At 33.9% G+C, this 10,645-nt stretch overlaps 1 protein-coding gene and 1 non-coding gene across 2 annotated transcripts; both read right to left on the reverse strand.

The window, feature by feature from the left end:
- Positions 1-3,901: 3,901 nt before the first annotated feature.
- Positions 3,902-3,975, reverse strand: TRNAV-AAC (transfer RNA valine (anticodon AAC)). The gene has a single exon. It is a non-coding gene; the product is annotated as a tRNA-Val (tRNA).
- Positions 3,976-4,062: 87 nt separating this feature from the next.
- Positions 4,063-7,116, reverse strand: LOC104899917 (GDSL esterase/lipase 7). The gene is made up of 3 exons (XM_048633676.2): positions 6,751-7,116; positions 5,414-6,055; positions 4,063-4,478 (listed from the first exon to the last, which is right to left on the reverse strand). The coding sequence occupies exons 1-3, from the start codon at positions 7,100-7,102 to the stop codon at positions 4,252-4,254; spliced, it is 1,221 nt and encodes a 406-aa protein (XP_048489633.2). The 5' UTR covers positions 7,103-7,116; the 3' UTR covers positions 4,063-4,251.
- Between the last annotated feature and the right edge of the window lie 3,529 nt (positions 7,117-10,645).

Here is a 10,645-nt window from a genome sequence, read left to right on the forward strand (position 1 = left end):
AAAGTGTGAGAGAGAAACAAAAGAGTGGGTTAGATTATTAAAAAGTGAATGACATATATAAGTGGAAAAAGATGAGAAAGTAGATGTGATATGTTATCAAAAATAGAAAAAACAACAATATGTAGATTTAAAAAAACAAACTAAAAAGAAAAATGTGTAGATTAAAAAGAAGCGGAAGGAATATGATATAGTAGGACTAATTTCTCATAGTGTTTATAAAGTGCAACTATCAGTGAAAAGCATTCACTTTAATATGGTAGACCACATAAGACTTTTGAATCTGAGCTTTTAACTATAGGCCTCATTAGCACCAACTTCTCCTAAATAAGTGGATTCTCCTGTAGTTAATTTGATAAAATGAGTGTTAGTTCTGTCCTACTAGATTTGTTTATTATGTTTAGTGTTTACAAGATTTGTAGTGACCAATGAGAAGCCAATGACTGATAAATTAACAAGTTTATTTGAAAAGCGATAACAAGAGGGGTTAGTTTATTATAGTAGAATTTTAAATCTCTGTATTCTATTTTTATACTATGTCTCCAATTAGAAATAACTGACATTTTGGTGCTTTTTTCTAGTTTTATGTACTTCCGTAAATTAAAGTGCAATATGAAATTTTGGACTTTATTTGATACCAATAAACGCTACTAGCCCTTGGATAGGAGTTTATCTTATAATCAATTTCCGACACTGTCAACTAACTCCTACCTTAAGGATAGGAGTTAACTCAAGTGGGTAGAGCGCTCCCCCTTAGCCCCTGAGGTCAGGGGTTCGATCCTTACCCCCAGCATTATGTTGGGGTATTTCCTTAACATGCTATGCATGCCTTACCAACAAATGTATTGGTGTTCGATCCTTACCCCCAACATTATGTTGGGATATTTCTTTAACATGCTATGCATACCTTACCAACAAATGTATTGGTGTTTCCTACAGGCTAGTAGCCTTGTAGGGGTTAGCCCGCTCGCGAGCTACTCGAACTCGGCTCGGTCAAAGCTCGGTGAAAGCTCGACTCGAGTGAGCTCGACTCGACAGGTTAACGAGTCGAGTCGAGCAACTCAATACTCGACTCGAGAAACTCGTGAGATACTCGATAAAATTTTATATATATATACTTTTAATTTTTTAAAGAAATTTTAACTTTATTTTTAAGCTAACTTAATTTCCTAATAAATAAAAAAAACTAACTCCTACCTTCTTTTAGATCTCTTCATTACGAATTCAATTTTTTAAAGTGTTTCCACGCATCCACCTCAATATACGCATTATCTTCCTAATATGATTCTCCTAAATGCAAAATACACTAACCTATTTAATAACATTGGTTTAATATTCACCTTGTAGAATATTCCCCTTTAACCTTAGATTTATGCTATGCAAAGTATCCCAGCTGCTCATTATATTGGGCTATCAAATGCACACTTGCCTAAACATCATTACCCGAAGGAAAGAAAAACATATACTTCCTCCATTTCAATTTAGTTGTGACACTTTCTATTTTAAAAAGTTTCAATTTAGTTGTTACACTTTCATTTTGGGTAATAACTTATCTCTATCGCTCTCCCATCACATAAGACCCTCTTATTTTCTTTTTCTATCTCTCTCCTCTCCAAAAATTACATAGAAATCCGTGATTTTAAAAATGTCACAACTAAATTGAAACGGACGAAATAATTAAATTATTGGAGTCAGTCAGAACCTTCTTGATTCATTCATCACTAATAATCTTACATAAAAACATTGAGTAATATATACTCACTCATGCACCTCACATATAATGATAATAACAAACAAAGATACAGATCTTCTTGTTAATATTTTGGGTACAGCTATGACCGTGATATACTACTAATTTCACATGGATTTTCATTGATTCACCCTTACTAGCAGACAAACTTCATAATACTAGCAAGTCCAGCCTTTTTTAAACAACAAACATACAGGAAACTTGCTAGGAATCTACATACGTGAATATTAAATATTTCTTCATTAATACCCTATTTATAACCCTATAACCTAACTTAATAACTAACTATCCTCTAAAACATAATGTCTCAAACTTATGTTCTTAATATTCTTCTAATCATACTCCTAAATTCTTTTTTCTTAGTAACATCAATTGATCATGATGAGTTTAACGACCACCATACAGAACAAAAACAACAACAACAACGTCAAAGCCTTAATCCCAATACTGCACCCGCAGTTAGTCCACACCAAGCTCCACATAGTCATAATAATGATGTAAACAAGTTACATGAACCTACAACAACCTCTTCCGCCCATCAAACCACTATGACGGATTCGACTGAGGCGGCGGGCTACCATGGACATGAACCCATTCCAGCGATGCATTTGAAAGAAGCACATCATACACACCATCATAATGTGGATAAATCTGTAGCAGGAGGTGGTGTGATTATTGCTGGTTTAGCTACTGCTTTTGTTGTGGCTATTTTTTGTTATATTCGAGCCACTAGAAGAACACGTCAAGCTATTATGAGTAAAGAGCAGCTAATCTAAGAACAAGTTTTTTTGTATCAGTACATACAGTTGATGCTCGTTTATCCTATACAATACTCACGAGTAATTTTTGTACCATTTCATATGAGCAAATGAAATGCAAAATGATGTAAATTCACACACCGTGTAATTACAGTTTTTGGGTAGCTAATTTTCTATGTACTCTGTGTTTTTGTTTAGTATTTAGATTGTGTTCACGTTACAAATTTACTTCAAATTTCTTGTAAATTTTATTTTTGTAAAGTAGGTAATTGCTAAGTACCACGTTATTAGTAATAGTCTGGTAGACAACGCAATACATGTATTTGATCTTCATTTGACAAAGACAAAGCTAAATTATACTAATATACTCCCTCCTTCTCATAATATAACTAGTTATTAGGTCCGGGCTATGCCCCGGTTAATGAAAATTTTCATTTATTAATATTATATTTTAAAGTAGTAATACTAAATATCACTTGGTCTAGTGGTTAAGATTTTAATATATAACCTTGAGGTCATGGTATCAAACCTTGTGCTATGCAATTTCTAGTTTTTTTAATTGTTTGTGAATTACATGGAGTAAACTTCATGCTTTAGGGAGAGCGCCACGTAGCACCGTTCCACGTTTAGGAACGCCTTTTAATACTCCCTCCGTCTTTTTTTATTTGCTACATTTTGCCATTTAGGGGTGTTTCAATTTATTTGCTACATTTGCAAATATTTCCATATATAGTACATAGGTCCCACACTTTATTTACAAATTTGCCATCACTCCCTTCTTGATTTTGTAAATGTTTCCATATATAATACATAGGTCCCACAATTTACCTATTTGCTTTTTTGTTAATTCCATTTATGTCAATGGTCCCCACTCTCTCCTTGGTCTTTGTGAAAAAGTGCTTGTAGCAAATAAAAAAAGACGGAGGGAGTATATTAGTATAGATGCTTGTTTCTTTTGTATATGGTCTCGAAGACGGATCTTTGACTTTTAATATCTTCAATCCCTTTATTAATAAAAAATACAAAACTTTGATATTGAAACGAATCTAACAAGATCTCACATGAGTATGTTCCTGTACTACTATATATATTAGTGACAATATTTGGTCAAAAATTTTAAAGTTTGACCCACCTAAAATGAAATAGTTATATTATGACATGGAGGAAGTACTTATTAGTTATTATACAGTTGTTTTTAGTTGTCCCTCAACTCCATATTTTCTCTGATTTATTCTTTTTATACAGTATAATCATTCTCTTGGCGTATGAATGATCCCAAAATGGGACAGATTGGATTAAAAAAAGTTTAAGTAATAATCTCAAAATAAAAATTTTAAGCTATTTATGAGAATGGCAGCACTTGCGCAAGTGTAAAAAAAGACTAGAAACATAGAATTGGCGTCGCCCGGACTCGAACCGGAGACCTTCAGTGTGTTAGACTGACGTGATAACCAACTACACCACGACACCTTCTTGTTACAAAAATACCAAGTTAATTTTCACATCAAAATTAACATTTAAAGATACACAACCACCTAGAATACCTCATAATCTCATATGGTTAGTTCACAACACATTCTATAAAAGTAGAATTGATTTATGTATATTACATCTGATCTCATAGCTAGTTGACCTAAAAAAAGTTATCAAAGTTTGGAACCTATTTATAACAGAGAAACTATAATGCTATACCAAACTCAATCTTCTAATTTTGGATTATAATCTCTTAATCATGATTAAGCTAAACTAAATGCTCACTAATCTTTGGATGCCAATGGGATGACAGATGTCACCTAACGGTTGGCCCGACCAGGCGGAATCGGCCAATAGAGAATTAACAGCCTCAGTAGGGTTGTAGAAGTCCCACCACACATGAGATGAAGATTGGTTGCAAGCCATTTCCATTGAATCACATCCTGCTGCTGCTCCATGCCACCCTCTTCCACAGCATGCTCCTCTTGCATTTCCAAATCCTAACACCCACAATATCACAAACATCATAATTCATACTTCCTTCGTTTAGAAGTAGTTGCACCATTTATATAGTGTTTACTATTCATATCTTGCACTTTGATCGTCTTTGGTGATTTATATTTTAGGAAAAACATAGTCATATGAGATCTTGTTAGATTCGTCTCAATGTATATTTATTTTAATGTCAACTTTTTATAATTTTTACTTATTAATAATTAAAGATACTAATTTTTGAAATAATCCATTGACAAACGTGAAAACATAAAATGGTGCAACTATTTCTAAACGAAGTAGGTTATAAAACGGTAGTGCCACAAAATATGCGATGTATATAATACTCTTTCCATGTAGTAATAATCAACTTTTTATTTAGAGGTCATTCTGAAATAATTTAATTGAAATACCATGTCTATACACTGCTGTAGGTCTGTGTACAAGTTTTTGACATGTTTACAAGATAAACTCAAAGTTTCTAACTATTAGAACCTAGCCCTCAAATACACATTTTATCCTAAACTACTACAAACACCCTTTTAGTTTCCCTTATAGTTCCCAAAAACTCCTGGTTTGTAATTCAAAACTGTTAAAAATTGGGAACATACACCTCTATTAGTGTAGTGCTTGGTGTATTGATTTTTTCGGAAAGGGAGTGGGTGCGAGTTGTTTATTTCAGGAATAGGTTGGATTCAATCAATTGTACCTCCTTTTTCTTTAGAATTAGGGCGAAAGGTGCATGATTTCACGAATGACTTCTGAATCGATAATAAATAAAGAAATCATATGTAAGAACCACAACATTTTTAGCACGACCCAAATAGCCTTTCACAATATATTTTACATGAAATGTATGGTTAAGAACGCGACATATTATTTAAGAAAAGAGGAAGTACTAGTACAACCAACATATATAAAGAGGAGTGAAAGAAAGTCTCACCATATTGTTGTGGATCAGACATGATTTGCATGAAACCTTGGTAGACATCACAAAACACAAATTGTGCCTCAGAGAGCTCCAAGTTGAGGTCAATGATACGATCATTCAAGAGCTGATTATGCTGCATAATAAGTTGGTTAATCTCATTAACACAAACTCGAATCCTTTTTCTATTTCTTCCAGTAAGGAAGTACCAATTCACTACTGCCCTAGGAGCACAACCAAGAGGGAAAATCCCCATGGAAACAATCTTCCTCACCCCTGCATCATAAAGATCTCTCAACGCGTTCATCATCTCATCGACTAACAGCTTAGGAACCAGCTGGGAGTCGCCATTGAAATCCGGGGAAAACGAGGAGTTTTCAAAGAGGAAGTTGATGTAATCATCTTTGCCTAAGGAAAGATAGAAGACAGAGGAAGTGATGAACTGTTGTGCTTTTACTTCACCTAGTTGTAACTGAAGAAGTTGAATTGTCTCAAATGCTTGCCTAAGTTGCTGATTAAGGGACTGAAAACTTGGAACATTTGGACTAGGAAGGATTGTGGCTTGTGCTGATCCGTAGTTTATCCCATTCATTATGCCTTCAATTGTGCCGTTTTGTTCATAAAATGTCGGTATGTGTGGTAATCCCATCTTCTTAGCTTCATATATACATGTGACAGAAGTTTTTGTTGTAAATCAGTAACAAATAAACACTTAAATCCCACAGATTGAGTCAAAAAAAGGCATATTGGTACATGCATTTGGCATCTTTGGGTTGATTTGATAAAAACAGTTAGCGAATTAGGTAACACTAGGCTAATCTTAGATAAGAGAGTGCTAAAAAGTGTAACATATATTTCATGACAAAAATCAAACTGTGATATGATCATGATGATGAATGTTTTGGATTGTTTAAAATTATCATATACAACTATATAAACTTTGGTAATGGCTCAAAAACTTGGATTAATTTATGAATATCAGATTAAAGATTATGTGTTTAATTCTCTGATTTTTTTTGCTTTATTAGCCTATCTAATCATACACATTGGATTAAAAAAAAAATTCGAACTCTCAATATATTTCCAAGACTTCTTCAAATTGGTAGGGAATTCCCAACATTTAGCAACTCCCCTCATTATTTTCACAATCTGATAACAAGTAAGATATCTTCAAACTGTAAAAACAGAGTATGATAGAAATGAGTACAAGTTATACTTAATATTTTAGTAAAAATTCACAAATTGATTATCCTAAAAACCCAGAAAACACCAAGAAAACCAAATGAAAAACCCAGAAAAAAATAATCAAGAAAGAAGGTATTATGCTGAAGACAGAGAAGTAGAGAAAATACCCAGAAAGTGAGGAGTAAGAGTGGAATCAGAGGCATTAGAACAAGGAAAAGAAGAATGATTACGACGAAGAATCGGGTAAAACAGAGTATTTCCTCCACAATCAACTGAAGAATCTCCCATTATAAACATTGCTGGAGATTTCGAAGAAGAAGAAGAAGAAGAAGACGAAGAGTTGTTTCGATCATCGGATTCAAAAAGACTTCCCTGAAAAGATTCAGGCGGTGAACTTTCCGGTGAAAAATGGTGAGAATTTTGGGCGCGATAAACGCCATTGGAATAATGAATGATGAGTGCAATTAGAGCTGTTGTTAGCATGGCTAACAAACTTCCAGCTATTACTTCTTTGTTCATCTTTCTTTCTCTAAAATTTACAAAAAATGTTTGAAGTTTTTTTGGTGATGAAAGAAAAAAAAAGAAGGAAGTGTGTAGTGGAGAAGAAGGGAAAGAAAGAAACTAGTTTTGGGTTTATGCAATTTTGCATAACAGACTTTAACTAACTGTTTTTTTGTTGTTTATAATGAGGAATTTTGGATAATGGTTTGGACATTTGGACTTTGGAGGAAAAGATGAGCCATCTTATATTTTAGAGTGTTTTTTTTATTATTATTTCTGGTTTGACAAAACTAGCGTATTTAGTAGTTGTTAGCTGTTGTATTAGCTGTACCGGTTGGGGTAGCTGTTAGCTGTTAGCTGTCTACTAATAGCTGTTAGAGATTAGCGTTTAAAATAATTATATAATGACAAAAGTAGCTATTGAGATTATAAAATACAATAAATGACATTCATTATATAGTGTTTATTTGCTAACCGCTACCTATAAATCTCAAACGTTACTTGTATTAACGTTCTACAACCGCTACCCATAATCTACTTCAACCACTACGATAATACAACTACTACCTCGCCAAACACTCATAATCTCTTAAGTAGCGTTTTGACCTTGTCTAACCGCTACCCGCTACTTAAAACGCCATTGTCAAACAGGGCCTTAGTAAACTTATTTTCAGTCCTTTGAGGGTACTTATATACTGTGTTCGAGGCTTGGCAAGCACGGTATGGTAGAATGGTAGATGTTGGTTTGTTGTTAGGCAGATCATAATCTAAACTAAAGCCCAAACAAACCACATTACCTAGGAGATTGTTTTGTGCCTCTTTTCATCATGTAACTAGTTATTAGTCCCGGGTTATTCCCCCGATAAGAAAAAATTTCATTTATTAATATAATACTTTATGATAATATCGGGATCAAATCTTATACTACGCAATTTTTTCATACTTCTTCGTATTGAAGTTTATGTCTTGTGCCACGCTTTCCTATTTAAAAATATCGCTCAGGCATGACGCGCAACCCAACATGTACAATATTGAGTTATGTAATTGTGGCTACACTTTTTTCTTATTAGATAAACCGTGTTTCGAGCCACTCCAATCTAGTGTCAATTCGTGAGTAACCCGATCATATATAAATGAATTTGCTTCAGTTTTGAAATCTAAAATTATACTTAACATAAGAAATTATCTGTGCGTCTAATCTAAAATTCTCGTATGATCATAGGGTTCAAATGCTTCAGATATAGTACAATCAACATAATAAATTAACATGAAATCATAGAATATATTTCCCACGAGTTCTTTAAACAAACAATCATGAAATGAGAAGAAAGCATCTAGGAAATAAGCTTAGGGGTCGTTTGGTTCAAAATAAGGAATGGAAAGGGAATGGAATGGGATGATAGGATGGAATGGAAATAGAATGTGTTACTTTAGACACTTGTTTGTTTTGATGTAGGAATGAAATCATTGGCCTAATGACTCCCTTACTTTTTGTTTCCTATGGTGTGAGGAGGGTTTCAAGATGGGGAATCAAAATTGGGCTAGTAAGGGAGTGAAAAAAATGGATAACTCAACCAAACATAAAATAAGGGAGTGTGTTACCTCAATCCGTTTCCAAGCCTAAAATATTTCCAACCAAACGGACTATTAATTTCAAGTAATAATCCACTTAAACATTCAACATTCTTGTAAGTTGTAACCCATAAAACATATCAAGAAACCCACATAAAAATTAGCAAGAACAAACAAATTAAGTGAGAAATAATTAGTAAAAGCAGAGGATAGATATGAGAAAATACCAAGAAAGTGATGAATAAGAGTGGAATTAGAGCCATTAGAACAAGGAATCAAGGAAAGATTATGGCGAAGAATAGGGTAAAACAGAGCATTCTCAGCACAATCAACTGCAGAATCTCCAATGACAAAAATAGCTCCTGATTTTATTGATGAAGAGTTGTTGTTAAAGATCATGTTGTGATCATTAGATTCAACAACAGCAGCACCATGTAAAGAAACCCGAGGCGACGGCGACGGCGAATCCCATGCCCACGCCGACAAAGGAGGAGGAGGAGGAGTAGCATTGCCAGGGGAATACAATTTAGCAGAAAGACTAATGATCATGAAAAATAGAGCTGTAAAACCCATTGTGTATAGAACTCCAGTCCAAAACTCTCTGTTGTTCATCTTTTTAAATCACTCCTTTAAAATGACAATAAGTTTGAAGTTTTCTGGTGAAACAAAGAAAAAGGAGGGAAGTGGGTAGTAATCAGTTCAGAAGAAGGAGAAATTATTTTGCGTTTTTGTATCTTTTGCACAACAAACTATTAACTGGTTTTTTTTTTTCCATTTTTCATATTGTTTCTTATTTATATTTCTGTTGGTTGGGTTGAACTTGGGAGGTAATTTTTGGCTCATAGTTTGGTTGTATATAGATCTAAAGCTTCTCCTTTTGCTATATATTTTCCTTCACGTAATAATCTCATGGGATATTCGGCATATCTACCGGGAAGCTAACAAAGCGACTAATTAGATTGCTAACGTTGGTCATTTAGTAGATAGAAGATTGCACTTCTTCCACTCTACAAAACATTCTTGTAACAGATAAGGTGGGAGCTCCTCTCGTGCGAAGGGTCTCCTAACCTTCTTTTTCTTACCTTTCAAAAAAAAAAACAAATAAATGGCAAATAATAAGTTACTCCTTACCTCCCTATTTGATCTTTGCAAATGGAATTCTTGGTCATAGAGCCAAACTTTTGTTTGATTTATGTTAATATGTATCAATATTTCATAATATTTTCTAATATGTAACGGAAGGCGTTAATTTTTGCTAGCTATAGTAGTAATCGGGTTTCGAAGTAATTATTGCAACATAACTTGTAATAATTGACTGAAACGATATTCTAGTCCAAAAAAAAAACAAACAAAATTATCAATATGTAGATCTTCCTTGTAAGGAACTCAACAAAAGACCAGTGTGAATTCATCCTGCAAGTTCACTCAACATAGAATGATCATAATAGTATAGGCAACAATTGGCGAAGGCAACAATTGGCGAAGGCCCCAACCTAGAATGATCAAGAAATTTCAGCAAAATTGGTGATGTACTAATGCAGGCTAAAAAATTCAGTCGAGTCAAATGATTAAGATAGTCGAGCAAAAGAAGCATATTACATTTTACGACAACTCTGTTTCCACGTCAATCACAAACCATAGCACGCGATCAATGTTTGTGGGAGAACTTAGTGGTCGTTTAGTTGAACATAAGAAGAGATACTTCCTAAGAATTTTTTTTTTCTCATAGATTCATTTCCTAGCAAGTGAAAAGTTATTTGATTGATCACATGACGTAAAGCTTTCCTAGGTACCACGTAAGTAACTTCCTCCATTTTGTGGGAAGCAAAGTTACCACAAAGTTGCACAGCTTTGTCAACCAAACAACTCAACAGTTTCCTACAACTCGAACTAAAAAACCCAGAAACATACAAGTTACTAAATTCATATAGAAAGCACAAAAGGGATGAAAGATCATATAAGGAACCAGGATTTCCTGGAAGGAGCAAA

The sequence above is a fragment of the Beta vulgaris genome, chromosome 7 (assembly GCF_026745355.1).
Source record: "Beta vulgaris subsp. vulgaris cultivar EL10 chromosome 7, EL10.2, whole genome shotgun sequence".
NCBI lineage: Eukaryota > Viridiplantae > Streptophyta > Magnoliopsida > Caryophyllales > Amaranthaceae > Beta > Beta vulgaris.

Coding starts and splice junctions, on each gene's coding strand:
- LOC104899917 (XM_048633676.2), bottom strand. CDS start 7,102: ATGAACAAAGAAGTAATAGCTGGAAGTTTGTTAGCCATGCTAACAACA. Junction 6,056..6,750: donor TCTTACTCCTCACTTTCTGG/GTATTTTCTCTA, acceptor GTATATATGAAG/CTAAGAAGATGGGATTACCA. Junction 4,479..5,413: donor GTCTGATCCACAACAATATG/GTGAGACTTTCT, acceptor TGTGGGTGTTAG/GATTTGGAAATGCAAGAGGA.